At 49.7% G+C, this 14017-nt stretch overlaps 1 protein-coding gene across 2 annotated transcripts in view; it reads left to right on the top strand.

Moving 5' to 3' along the window:
* RXRG (retinoid X receptor gamma) overlaps nt 1-14017 on the top strand; it is a 40637-nt gene that overhangs the window by 11119 nt on the left and 15501 nt on the right. The window contains exon 1 of one of the 2 annotated variants that reach the window (XM_072867476.1): nt 7179-7227. The exons of the other annotated variant lie outside the window; for it this stretch is intronic. Coding sequence (XP_072723577.1) covers nt 7179-7227 — 49 coding nt within the window. Of the gene's footprint in view, nt 1-7178; nt 7228-14017 lie in introns of those variants that run through there. 2 annotated transcript variants of the gene reach the window in all.

Here is a 14017-nt window from a genome sequence, read left to right on the forward strand (position 1 = left end):
GTAGCTGTTTTCAGGCATTTTGCAGAAATCCCAGCTTCACATTGTGTGCACAGCGGGGTTAATGAGGGGCTTGCATTTAAATGACAACCTATAGGTCTTCTGGCACTCTGATTGGAAAGTTTGCTTGCAGGGTGGTATCAATGAGGTATCAAGTGAACCTTTTCTTCACCTGTCCTTTGAAAGCCCTTTGCTGAACACCAAATGACACGTCAAAGAGGACTTTGTTAAGAGCTGAGTGTTCATTTCCCACCAAAATCTCCTCTGGACATGAGGGCCTTCTGGTTAGAGAACTGCCTTTGGATCTGACTTTAGTGGACAAGTGGATCTGACTTTTAGGACAAGTGACTTTAGCACTTGTCCATAGAAATCCTGGCTTAATTCGGTCCTCATCCAACCTGGAATCCTGTTTTTTATGGCCCAGTTTGCTGCCTTGCAGCACTGACAAGAGAAGTCAGGTGCTTACCTTGAAGGGCAGAGGGATGCGTGACTCTCCCAGTTGCAGTATTGCGGTTCCTTTTTTGTCTCTATGATCTTTATTCCAGCAAAGCTAAAAAGGTGGAGTGACTTGTCTGAAAGCAGGCAGGGAGGGACGAGCTCCCAAACCCTGAGCTAGCACGCTGTTGACCCAACCATTGCTCCTTGATACAATGCATGCCCAAACCTCTATCTGGAGTAGCACAAATCTCCTGTATTATGGGCTTGCTTATTCCCCTGCGAACCCAACCCAAAGCAATGGATACTTTTGACAAAAAAGTATTTTCCAGAGGGTCCAAATGGCTATTTTTTTGGATCCACCTTCCCAGGAATACTTTGCTTCATGCTTTTCCATGACGCTACCACTGCTGACCTTTCTGCTCTGGCAAGAGGGAGTCGCTGGGAAGCACATAGGCAGCGATTCTTCGCTGTTACAAAGGCCGGGATTGTTGGCAGCTTGACGCCCCAGAAAGTGTCTAATTGACTTGACTCTCTCTAGCTGGGCTCCAAATGGATTTTCTGCCTCAGGATATCTCGACATTATAGTGGACCTGTTGTTTTTGCTCCTCGCATGATATTAAAAAGTGCATTGTTGGAGCAGAAAGCGTGAGTCAGAACGGATGTGCGGAGGGAGCTGCCTGTCGCCCTGCAAATGAGTGCCAGTGCAGAGGAGTGGAGCGAGACGGGGTCACCTGCCATCCACAGTTAGAGGCTGGAAAGTTTCTTAGAGCATCCCAGAGAATGAGCTTGGCTTGATGGTACAGATGACGCTTCATATTCAGAAATGGACAGATGTAAACCAGCCCTTTGCATCTCAAATAGGAAGCATTAGCATTAAAATATCTCCTCTAATAATTTTTCAATATTTGCCCATTCCAGTGCAGGCTTGGTCCCAGGTGCCGTCTGGGCTGGGCAGAAGGCTTGCTTAGGTGTCTGTGTCACCCTGTCATCTGGCACTGGTGCCTGGGAGCATCTCACCTGTGTCTGTGTCAAAATGTGCTTGTGCCATCACTAGTGCCTGCCTGGGGAGGTAGTTCCCTGGGAGGAGCAGGCAGCTGGGCCCTGCAACCAGCAAAGCTGCTGGAGGTACTTAGGCAGGCGTAAGAGGATTCAGTGACACTGCTGATTAGTGTCGAGGGCCTCATTACGGTGCTGGTAATTGAAGGTCTCCCAAGGTTTAAACAGACTGGGAATTATCTGCCCTCAGAGCCTGCTCTTGGCTGCATGGGACGGTGCTTTCTGCAAGGTAGGCAGTGCCCTCCCTGGAGCAGCCTGCCACTGGGGATGGTGGCCCATGCCCTCCAGACCCTGGGGAGGGGACCCATGGTGGGTGGCAGCCGTGGGGCTCAGAGAGAAATGGGGAAGGCCTGGGGAGAAGGAGAGGGCAGGCTGTGTTACTGCAGGTGTGCTTGTGGTGCTGCTGTTTGAATATGCTGCTGCTGGTAATTGCATTAGCTCAGTGGGGCTCTGGGGCTAATTTTATTAGCTTGGTGTCTGTGGTTATCGCTTTACGAGAGACAGCGGTGAGAAAGGGCAAGGCTGGGTGGGGAAGGGATGATGCAGTAGCTCCCTTCCTCTCCATCTCCAAGGAATCATAGGCAACACATTGCTTTTGGTGACTTTTGCCTGTCCCAGGCCAATGCCAACTGGTACAGCAGATAGACGAGGTTGGTTCAGTCCGTTGATTAGCCTTGAGAAACCCAGTTTCAAGTCCCTGCTCTGCCACTGACTTCCTGTTTGGCCCTGAGCATGTCACCTGGTGTCCGTGTGTCCTCCCTTGGAGGCAAGCAGAGAGGGGAATGGGCATTTTGGCTCCTGGGGCACTCAGCCTGGTAGCCCCTGTTGCACCTCGCTAGCCATACGAAGGGAGTCCCAGCTCTAACACCAGCACCCCGTGGGCAGTGGGTTTTCTCTGGGACTCTGTAGCTCCGAAGCAGTGTGTCAGGAGGGAGATGCATATGCAGCTGTAGGGTTATGAGGGCTGCAACCTTTTTATTTGCATATGCTTTTGCCACATGCACAACCATAGGATGCTTCTGCCTTTAAACAGAGATGGGATGGGGGACTGATGGGATTCTCGGTCATGTTTGGAGTTTTCCTGGTTCAATCCAATGTGCAAGGAATAAGGACCATACTTAATCTCTAGATTTCATGGTTCTGGGGCAGGGTGGGCTAAGATTATTCCACTTAGGCCTTCACATGTTTAGGGTCTGTCTCCAGAGACCAGCATATCAAAAGCCTTCATGAAGTAGTGCTGGGAGGTCTTTGAGATACTGTTCCAACATACTGCTGAAATATTAGCTGCAGTATGTTGGCCTTGGAAAGCTAATGAGGAGGTGAGTGAGTTGGGGACCCAAACACAACGTTAGTATCTCAGTTGGCTTGAATCAGCACTGCTTTGTCTGGAGTCCCACCATGACTGATGCCCCCCAGGGTCTGGCTACTGGATGGCAGTCAGCAGCACGCAGTCCCATGGCAATGGTTTTCCTTCCTAAAATAACAGTGGCAGTCATAATGTCTCCTCCTTTTACATAACAAGGAGGGGAAATAAAAAGCATTCAATAATTTGAAGCAGTGACTTGTGCTATTTCTAGTAGAAATTGAGGGGCCGCCTCCGTATGGTCCTGCAGTACTTATTAAGAGAGATTGAGCTGGTTCCTGGAGTCTGACACAGACTGATTTGGGTACAGGGGCTGGAGCCTTTCCATACCCCAAAGCCCATGGTGATCCCCTAAATGGATTGCCTGACGCTTGCTTTGCCTGAGGAAAAGGCCTGGAGGGGTTTCCTTGGAGTTGCTCAGTGTGTGCATGTGTTCTGCAGCACTAAGCACTCACTAACCCAGATCTGCTAAAAATCAATAAAGTAATCCACTTACTGCTTGGGACTGCCAACCTTTTTAAGGAGCTCAGAGCTGTTTTGTCTTCTTTCCTCTCTGCTTTCTTCTAAGCTGGAAGAAAGAAAAAAGGGATGGGGAACGGGGTGCTCACAGAGCTGGACTAAAATCAGGCTCTCTGCTCTGGGCAGATCAATAAAAATAATTCCCCACTAAAACTTCATTAGCATGGAATTAAAGCTGCTGAGATCCCGTGTGGTCGGTAAGAATTAATGCTACTACTAAATCTCAGCACAGTTGGCGCTTAAAACGCAAAGCTGCTTTGTCGCTCACACCTCCCTGTCCCAGTGCTGCCGGGGCTGAACTGGCTATGCAGCTGGCTCTGCTCCCAGCAGGGGCACAGCCCTCTAGTCCAGCCTGGGGGCAAGGGACAAGCCAGGCTAAGATGTCGGCAAGGTGTGACTCAAGCAGGTGGAAGCAAAACTGTTGTGCAAGGGTGGATTTGTCTCTTGAAACAGTGGCTCAATTCTGAGTGCTGGTGGCGACTGGGGGTAGATGGCCCTGGTGTGTCTCTGTCTCTCCACCCCTGGAGCGATGGACAGATGATGGGAAAGGTCTCTGGGTGGGTGCTGGACAGGCAGGCTTCCCATCGTGCCAGAGCTTTCCCTGACACTGGATCAGAGAAACATCCCTCTGGTAGGCTGTGCCTGAGGCTGCACAAAGTCTCTGTCTTCTGTAGAAGTCTTGGATCTTATTGAGGGTGTGTGTGTGAAAATCACTTCTTTTGGAAGCAGATTGTTTGTTGGGGTTTTTGATTGAAAAATGTTTCTTTCAGTCTTGTCACAGAGGAAAAAAACTTGCTCTGCTGAGAAATCCAATTTTCTATCCAAAGATTGAAACAAGCCACCTTGCAGCTGGCTCCTCTGCAGCGCTCTGGGTCTCTGCTTGCAGGGCCTTGGGGCATCCCTGCCCCATGCCTGACTCTTGCCTCCTGCCCCTAACAAGGATCTCCAGTGTAGCTGTTAAAGGACAGCACCGGAGGCAAAGCCAGCATTATACTGAAATAGCAAACTTTGCCTAAGGGTTAGAAATCCCTGTGGTTGCCAGTGACCTGATGCCACTTGGACTAGTGCAGGGTGGAGGGGGTTTTGGAGGGACCCATAAGTGAGTGTGGGGCACCCACTGAAACAGGACCTGTGCCTACGGCCCCTGCACCTGGATGTAGCTGTGGACACTTGGAGGAGGGCTGGCCCTTGCTGAGGACATTTGCGGGGGATGTCCTTGTTGTATGTTGGGATGGTGGCAGGGGAGGACACAAGCTCAGCTGAACAGGGAGAGGGACAGGACATAGGACCACGCAGTTAGGTGTTGCTATGTTATGCTCTTGTGCTGGTTATTAAACCCTCTGGTCTCCCTTCCCCAGAGCTGAAAACTTGTGGCCTGTAAGTGGGGTATGTAAGCATGCTGCTTGGCTGCCTCTCCTCCTCTGAAACAGTTCTGCAGTGCCATTTATGTTTGTGCAATAAAACAAATGAGATGTGAAAGGTGGCCAGATAGAAAATACAAGAGCGATCTCTTCTGTTTGTATTCTCCCCGCAAGACTGCAGTTACTTGTTTTTTGCCTCAGTAGAACCTACTCTGAATACTGATCTCTTTTTTTTTTTCCCCCCTCCCCCCCCTGTGAGAAAAAACAGTGCATATATACCTGGGCAACAGCTAATGGGCTATGCAGAACACTGATACTATTGCCTGCAAACCTCCTTGCTCCTGATACCAGTCTGGTTATCCATTCATTCTGCTAAGTGGAGATGCCCTCCCAAATGTTAGGCTCCTGTGCCCAGACAAACTCCAAGTCCTGGAGTTGCTCTGATGTACCTGCTACCCATAAAGAGCTGTGCGTCCGTGGCATGGTATCCTCCTGATATTGGACATTATCAGGTGCTCACAAACAGATGCAGAGCAGAAATGGGAGGAAGCCAAATCACCTTTTGAAAATAACTTAAAAGTCATTAATATGAGGGACGGGGGGAAAAAAACCTTCCCTTGCTTAAACTCTCTGGCTAGAGAGAAATGAGTATGGCAATGTCTGAGAGTGAAGCAAGAAACAGAGCTAACAAGGGTAACCTTTCTTTCTCCTGCACACATAATACCCCGAGGCTGACAGCACCTCAGTCAGCATCTGCCTGAGCTGCAGCTGGATGCTGTGAACAGCTCTGTGCTGGCATATTGCATGCCTTCCCCTTGTAGCATGCATAGTGCCAAAGGGCAGCACAGGCCTTTGGGTGACCTGGAGGGGGCCAAGAGCCAGCAGGCCCTTGAAAGATGCCAAGCATCCTAATCTGCTGCTCTTCCCTCTTTTTTTTATCTCACTGCTTGCATGGCATGCTCCCCATCCTGTACACAGGGGTGGTTTGTGGTCTCTCTGGGAAGGCAGAGTCCCTTGCTAGCCCTGTGCCCCCTTTTTCTGCCACGCAGCTGGTGCCAACGGCAGGGCTGCAACCTCCTCCTCCTACACGGCCCTGCACGTGAGTCAATGCAAACCTTGGCCTCTGCTCACTTTACATCCTCAGGCAAAATTCCTCCCTCCTCCATTCCTTTGAGGTGGCTTCATCCCAGGTCACCCAGATCCGAAACCAGAAACAGTGGGCTGTGCTATTGCCTGCGTCCCTGCCTCTCCCCAAAATTGCAGCAGTTGGGTAGGGGGCTTGCTGGGCAGGGAACTGGGACTGCTCCCCCTCCAGAGTACCAGTCACCGGAGGAGGCAGTGCTGGAGACTGCATGTGGCTTTGCCCCAGTCTGGCAACTGGCTGCTTGTTTCTGCTTATTTCTACCTGTTTCCTGCAGTACTTCATTGTCAGGGTGGGTGGGCATTAAACTGAAGTTGTGGATGTACGTATGGGACTGTCTGTGAAGCCTCCTGCATTTTGCTGCCATGGCTGTGAACACTTCACTGACTGTACGTGGCACGGATTGAGCCCCTTGGGCTCTGTCCCATGTCCTCACCTTTTCTCATCCCATGTGGCTTTAGCAGCTGGCTAATGATGCTTTTTTGGGGTGGTTTGGGTGTTTTTTGGACCCCTTTGGATGGGGTTGGGGAGGGGAGTTGAGCTTCCAGCTGCACCAGCCCCAGGAAGGTCCTGGTCCTCCTCAGCCCTGGCTGCGTTTCCTAGGGGTGGCTGCAATCCAGCGCTGCAGGGGCCGTGACTTGATGCCAGGAGCGCAGCCGAGGCAAGGCTTGGTGTGGGACGGGAGCGTGGAGCTCCCTGCCCCGCACAGCCCTAGTCCCAAAGCGCGGGGACGGCTGCAGGTGTGCTCCTGCCCTGTCCGCCAGCTGGCCCGTCCTCAGGGCGCCAGCCCCTCTGGGCGAGGGCTGGCCCTTCGCGCGCCTGGAAAACACCTCCACATGGCTGGGGCTAGTATAACTAATAAACTGTATCGAGTCTTCACTGGTGGAAAAGCAAAGCACCCCCCTCCTTCCCCACGATGCTCCTCCCCTGAACAACTTAACCTCCCCCCCTCCTGCCAATTTCTGATCTATACCGGAGCCGTCACGCATTGATCGGCGTCTTCTCCGGGCGATTATGCTACCCGGACGGTCCGCCGTGAATTCGCAGGGAGCCGAGACAGCCGAGCAGCGGAGCCAGCCCTGAGCGGAGAACGAGAGCATGCCTCAGCCCAGCCAGCAGCTGCTGCCGGCGTGAAGCGAGGATGAGGCCGCGGGAGGAGGCAGCTGCCCCGGCACCCTCCGAGAGCCCCTGCTCCTGCAGAGCCATGCCCCGACCCCGGCGGGCTGCACCACGCTCCGGGCAGCTTTGAAGTTAGAGGAGGCAGTTGTGTTTAAAAAGGCAAGAGATGAACTGAAGATTAAACATGTATGGGAATTATCCTCACTTCATTAAGTTTCCTGCGGGCTTTGGCAGTAAGTATTTTACTTGTGTTTGCAATCTGTGCCTTCTGGGTTAGCTAGAGGAACTGATCCCACAGTAGAAAGGGCGGGGGGGGGGGGGGTTAAAGGGAATTTTAAAGCGTGTTTAACCTAGTTCGTATGTGGCTGTAACCTGTGGTGCCTTCTGCTTATGACTGAAGCTGTCCTGTGCTTGTATGTGCTGTGAAGTTTAGCACAGCCAAACCAAGCTGCCTGAAATTATGCAGGCTTGAGTCAAACCATGACTCTGCTCTGAAGTTTAGTCCATGGCATTTGAGATGCATATATATGTTTGTGTGTGATGGACTGAATCTATTCATTGAAAGAATAGGATCAAACCAAGTAAGTATCTTTGCAATTGCATTTTTATTAAGTTGCTGGAGGAAAACATTACTTTTAAAACATAAACAGCCCCCAAGAAAATCTTAAGAGGGCTCTTTCCTTGCCCAGTGGCTGTCTCCTGCCCTTGTGACACAGATACCACCATAATCGCGTGAAGCTGTGTCAGATTAGCCAAACGGGCTGCACAGCGAGACAGTGGTCTGCAAAGGGCTGCGTCTGCGTGGCTGCGAGCTGCAACACCCCTGTGCACGCCAGCCGTGAGCAAGCCCCAGTTGCAGAATCCAGAACTGCTCTTGGGAAACGGGCTTTGCAATTACTGGGGCTCGCTGATTATTTTTATCTGAAGTTATTCCTCTTGCCCTAGCATGGGGGATGTGTAAGGGGAATGGGTTGAGGAGCTGTAGGGTGCTCCCCAGCCAAGGCAGGGAGCAGGCAGGTTGGGGTGCTTGGCTGCAAGAGGCTGGGAGCACGCGCGTGGTGGCTGCTGGCAAAATATTGATGCCGCTCCAGGACAGTTAAAGTGCATTGTCACTTGTGGACATGCAAAGTCTTAGTATCTCTGGAAAGCTCCTCAAGTTGTTCCAGGCCCTTCAGGGTGGGTAAATGCCTCCAGGACTCACTCTGGAGGCCCCCAGGCTGTATACATCAATCTGTTATTTCTCTGCTAGAGAAGAGGTTTGTGCAGACATTGGATTGCACATGGAATGTTCCCACTATGTGTATATTGTTTTTCCTCCCTCTTGCACAAGATGCTCACCTCTGGTAATTCTCCAACTCCAGAAAAGTCATTGGTATTGCAACAAGTCATCCCCAAGTTTCATAAGCACTTGACTTTCCAAAATACCTTTTTTAGGCAGTTTCTGACGAAAAGAGGTGACTTGTTGGAACAATCTATTGCTCACTGGTGTTTTTAAGGAACAAGCAAAGACAAGCCAAATTCTCTCCTATTGCTGCAATAAGAGTGAAACAATGGAAGTGTTCTTTGTGTTTAATTTGTTGAGTATTACAAATTTACAAGGAAGCAAAAGAAAAGTGGCATTCAAACTGATCTTCATAGGAACCAGGCGCAGATCCCTGTAGAGACAGGGGTCACAGCACTCAGCAGAGCCTTTCGGAGATTTCTAGGAGAGGAAATTGGTAGTAGGAGCAGGGGTATTTCTGCTCCACTAATAAAGGCAAAGGCACTATTCTCCAGCCCACCAACAGTTCAATACACTGGAACTTTAACTTTCATTTAAAAGTATATTTAACTGGTGTTTTAACCTGCTTCTAACTTCGTTTAGAAAAACAGAGGAGTTTTCTGCAGGGGAGCCTCTGACAGAGAGGCAAAAGCATTGGCCAAGTTTTGTTTTGGCTGCTTGAAAACAGTCGCTCTGGCCTGTCCTATGCTTCCTGGACACTATAGAACTGCAGGTCACCACTCGCATCTACACTCCCCTCAAAGCTGGAAGGCTTCCACGCTCCTGAGGCAGCTTGAGGGGCCTGGGGGCCTGCGGGTGGTGTGGGGGCTGCCTCTCCCTGGGTTGTTGGGTCTGCAGAGACAGATTTCTGGCTGTTTGAGAAGGCGGTTGCTGCTCTGGCCAGACAACTTTAGGGCCCATGGGCTGTGTGTGACGACACTCAGGCCTTGAGGGGGATGAAGCAGGATGGATCACGGTGACCATCCGTGGGGGGGTGGTGTGGCAGCTTCCCGCTGCCTTGGGATCCTCACGACAAAGCCCATGCAGCCAACCTGCATCTCTGGCAGGCCCGCAATGTGTTCATTGTCTTTGCTGATCCCCCCCTCCTTTAAAATAGCTATGAAACTGTTCCTTGTCCTGCCTGCGCTGTCACCATGAAGGGGGACATCAGGATGATGGAAAAGGGCAGTGTCTGCACTAGACTATTATCTTGTTGCATTCATTGTTCTTGCACTGTGTTGCTGGAGAGCAGAGCCAAGGTGATGAGGCTGCTCCTGTTTGGATTGTCTAGCTCTTACTGTATTCAAATTTCCTTTAGCTCTGAAATTCTGAGCTTTATTTTGAGCATAACAGCAAAAAAGCACATGTATTTACTTTTCTTCTTTTTCGCATTCAAGTAACTGTTACGTATGCATTAACTTAATTTTATCTGCATTCAGGTTAGAAATAAGGTACATGTTTTTGATGGTGTGTATGACTGCCACTTTGATCTTAAATGTCTGAATAACACCATTGAATTTGGCTGAGAATGTACATACACAAATTGCTAATAAGCACATCATTTGTGATGAGAAAAGGACAGACTCTGAAGTGTTACAGATGAGTTTGTAGAGTAGCAGGGAAAGTGTTGAGATGAGTCACCCTTACACATCTAAAGCAGGAGATGTGCACTAAGGCAGATGGATTTGCCTTCACAGCCTGGGCTATAGGAGCAAGGAAAGGGCTTCAAAATGTGTTTTTATTCTCCAGAAGGATGCATTTCATCCGGAGCCCAGCTCCCAGGGCAAGGAAAGATGCTGTGCTGGCTGTCCTCTCTCTCTGAACACTCTCTGGCACAGTTGGTTGGGGACAAGAACTAACTTGGCTCCTCCACAAAGTCTCTTTTATTAGTACTCATGTAACTTGGCCTGTGGCCACACCACCTCCGGCTGCAATCTTGTCAGCTCTCCCAAGCAAAGCGGGGTTAGGCCAGGTCGTTTGGGGGACAGGGAGAGTTGCAGAGGAAAAGCCAGGCTGTGCCTGGAGTGGGGTTGTTGCCCAGCTGTTAGACACCTTTTCGCCTGTGATGGTCCCAGGTTTTGTGACCTGTAGGATGCTTTTTCCCTGGGTGTCACAGCTTGCCATGTCTGTACCTGTAACTGTGTATGTGAAGATGGAAGAGGGCTCTTTGACACAGCAAAGGTGTGAGAAAATCCAGTGACTGGGCGACTCCTGCAGCTAGGGAAATGCAGGAGTTGGGGTTTTTTTGGTTTGTGTTTTTTTTTTTTTTTAAAGCAGGAGACACTTTCCTTCAATTGCCTGGGGCAGCCACAGAGCCTGCAGCTGGTGGGAACCTTTCTGATGGGGACCTGTAGCCTCTCCAGGAGTTTGAAGACCACTGTAGGAATTTGTGCATGTTTTTTCCTGGTGGATGCTGTGCTGGAGATCCCACTGGCCAGGTGGGAAATCTGATCAGACAATCATGAAAAACCCTTCAGGCCTCAAATTCAACAGCTTTTAATTCTTTGGGGAGGAGAAACTTTATCCAACTCTTGTGTATTGCTGTGGTCACCAGGGGGATGTGATACCTTGTTAGGGTGAGTAAATTTGGCTTGCAGTTCTTATTTTAATTACCTGACAAGCAGTTGCTAAAGGAGTCTTTGCTTGGCAAGATCACCGTAGGCATAGAGTTACCCTGTAATGCATGGTTCCTGTCAAAGTCATGGTAAAGCCTGTGTAGCTTCTGTGGATTTTGTTCCTTCCTTCCCTCCTCCTTAGCTTGGCTTCCTGGAGAGGAGCATATGTGGTTACACTGCAGGTGTGTCTTGTCCAAATTTCCTTGGACATATTAAGCTATTGACCCACTGTCCAATTTCAGTCAAATCAGACCAAGACCTCAAAATAGGATCTGATGCTGAGCCTGCACCTGGGCAGGTGAAAGTCTCATGTGCTTCCAGCCTTCTGCCTCTTGTGGGCCAGGTTTTGGGTGGCCCCTGTTTGCAAGGGCAGCACAGGAGCATTACCTGAGAGGAAAGGGAGCAGCTCTTCCCACCACCTGGAGAGCTGAGGGAAACTTTATCCTGCTTGTTGGTCTCCTGCCCTGTGCAGATCCCTGTTGCAAAAGCCCCTGCTCACATATGTGCCAGCACACCTCCAAAAGTTTTTTCTCCTCCGTGATGTTATCTGTCACGGGAAGGCTGCATTATTTATTGACTCAGAGTTGAGCAGAAAGATGGAAGCACAAAGGTTACTGGACGTTAAAAGCAAGGCAAAGCCAATAACCTTTCTGTAGGATATTAGCATGGCAATCTGTACTGCTTGTGGAAGTCTGCTTGGACAGTTAAAAATATCACCAGAAAGGGAATAATTTTTCAGTTTAGCTTCCATGTATTAAATAAAAACTACATCTGCAGTCATAGCAGCAAAACTTTGTTTGGTTACAGTTAACATGGGTTCCCTGCTACCTAACTGCATCCAATTCTAGGAGTGTTTCTCACAGGTATTTCCCCTTGAAGGTCGTCCCCAAGGACGAGCTGCCTGCCAAGCTGTACCTCCCACGCACGCCTGTGCTCCTCTGCTGAAATCAGTCCTTCTCTGCATGTCTCTTCCCACTTCTCGGTGCTCTCTGATCTGCGGAGGATGAAGTATCTGCAAAGTTTTGCTAGTCGTGTGTCAGGCAGGGCAACTTGCACCTTTAATTGTGCATGCCAATGAAATGAACCCTTTCTGTATATATCTGAGGCCTCAGAAGCACAGGCATGTTTTTCATTAATTTAAGAGTTTGTTCCAGCTTTTGATTCTCTCTGACATTAAAAACAAAACTGTGAAGGTTGAACCTATCATCATCTCTAGGCTTGCCAGGGATCTGCAGGACTCAGGAGATAGGATTGCTTTAGGCCTTAGTTGAAGAAAGACCCCAGTGTTTAACACTGATACTTTCCTCTCAAGGCTTTGCTAGGTATTAGAGCTGAAGGGGCATTAACCAAGACAAACTTGCAACCCATGTTGGTTAAATAGATAGTGTATGTGGGGCTTGGATGTTTCTGGTCTCTGTGCATTCTCGTTCTACTTTCTGCTCAAATGTAATTGCTGAGACTGGTGTTTCCTGACATTATTTGGGTGAAAATCAAGACAGCTTTATTGCTTGCAGCCTGGACGCCTCTCTTCCTACTGCCTTTGAGGCATTTGGGGTCACTTGCGTACTCTTGCAGGTAGTCTTTGCTTCCACACCTGCCCCAGCTTTACCTGTGAAGTGCTCACAGCACAGAAGTATCCAAGCTGGCTTTATCGAGCTAGCGTTGGTCCTGGACCAGTTTAGCTGTGTGTCATGGTTTAACCCCAGCCAGCAACTAAGCCCCACACAGCCACTCGCTCACTTCCCCCCCCCCCCCCCCCAGTGGGGTGGAGGGGAGAATTGGAAGGGTAAAAGGGAGAAAACTCATGGGTTGAGATAAAGACAGTTTAAGAGGTAAAGCAAAAGCCACACACGCAAGCAAAGCAAAACAAGGAATTCATTCACTCCTTCCCATGGGCAGGCAGGTGTTTGGCCATCTCCAGGAAAGCAGGGAACCTAACGGTTACTTGGGAAGACAAACGCCATCACTCCGAATGTCCCCCCTTCCTTCTTCTTCACCCAGCTTTATATGCTGAGCTTGATGTCATATGGCATGGAATAGCCCTTTGGTCAGTTGGGATCAGCTGTCCCAGCCATGTCCCCTTCCAACTTCTTGTGCACCCCCAGCCTGCTCGCTGGTGGGGTGGGGTGAGACGCAGAAAAGGCCTTGACTCTGTGTAAGCACTGCTCAGCAGCAACTAAAACATCCCTGTGTTATCAACACTGTTTTCAGCACAAACCCAAAACGTAGCCCCATACTAGCTACTAGGAAGAAAATTAACTCTATCCCAGCCAAAACCAGCACACTGTGTTAGCCCAGACCTGGCTGTTTAGCATTGGTGTGGTGGACCTGGAGCTTTGTGCTCTGCAGGTGCATCTGTTGGACACCTGCACATCTGCTATGATGTAGATGGTGTCCATCTATCCCTGATTTTTTGAGGCTATTCATGCAAGTTTCCCATCCCTGGACTAGGATTTTGCTAAGGTGGAGGTGAAAGACAGGTGGAAGTAGAATATCAAAGCTTTGTGTCCTTGCTTGGCTTCAGTGGCTGGTGGGTGAAATTAATGCTGTTGCTTATGTCTTCAAGGGCACTGTTTTCAAAATGCAGAGAACCGAGTAGTTCTTAGGGTCTTCCCTCACTATTTTTTCTAATGTAAGCAGAGTTGTCTATGCTGACATTAGATATGATCCTTATTCTGAATGCTAAAGCAACAGGATGGATGTTGTCTGTGTGCAGGCTCCCAACCCACAGCTGCTCTCTGCAGCAAGTGATGTGATACTTTTGCGGAAGCAGTTTGAAACAGCGAAGCACCCAGAAGCAAGTTTCTTCTTTTTAAACTTTGCTTCCTACAAAGAGAAGGCTGGAGCGTGTGCGTTTCTATACAAGAGAGCTGTAAAGGGTTGATTGAGGCACTGGGTTCTCTGGACGCTGCCTGTTTGCGGTGGAGACGTCAGAGAATCCACACAAGGCAGTTCCCTCCTGTCCTCTCTTCCCCTGCTCCTCCAGCAGAGAAATAAATACAATATCAAGCTTCCCTGAACCTCTCTTCAGGAAACTACTTGTACAAGCACGAGTGTGGAGGAGGGAGACGGGGGAGAAAGACATAAACAGCCCCATTTGTGGATCAGAAAGAAGCTGGTCTTGAATCTCAAGTAGGTGGTTAAAAG

Source organism: Ciconia boyciana, chromosome 7, assembly GCF_034638445.1.
Source record: "Ciconia boyciana chromosome 7, ASM3463844v1, whole genome shotgun sequence".
In the NCBI taxonomy this organism is placed as follows: Eukaryota; Metazoa; Chordata; class Aves; order Ciconiiformes; family Ciconiidae; genus Ciconia; species Ciconia boyciana.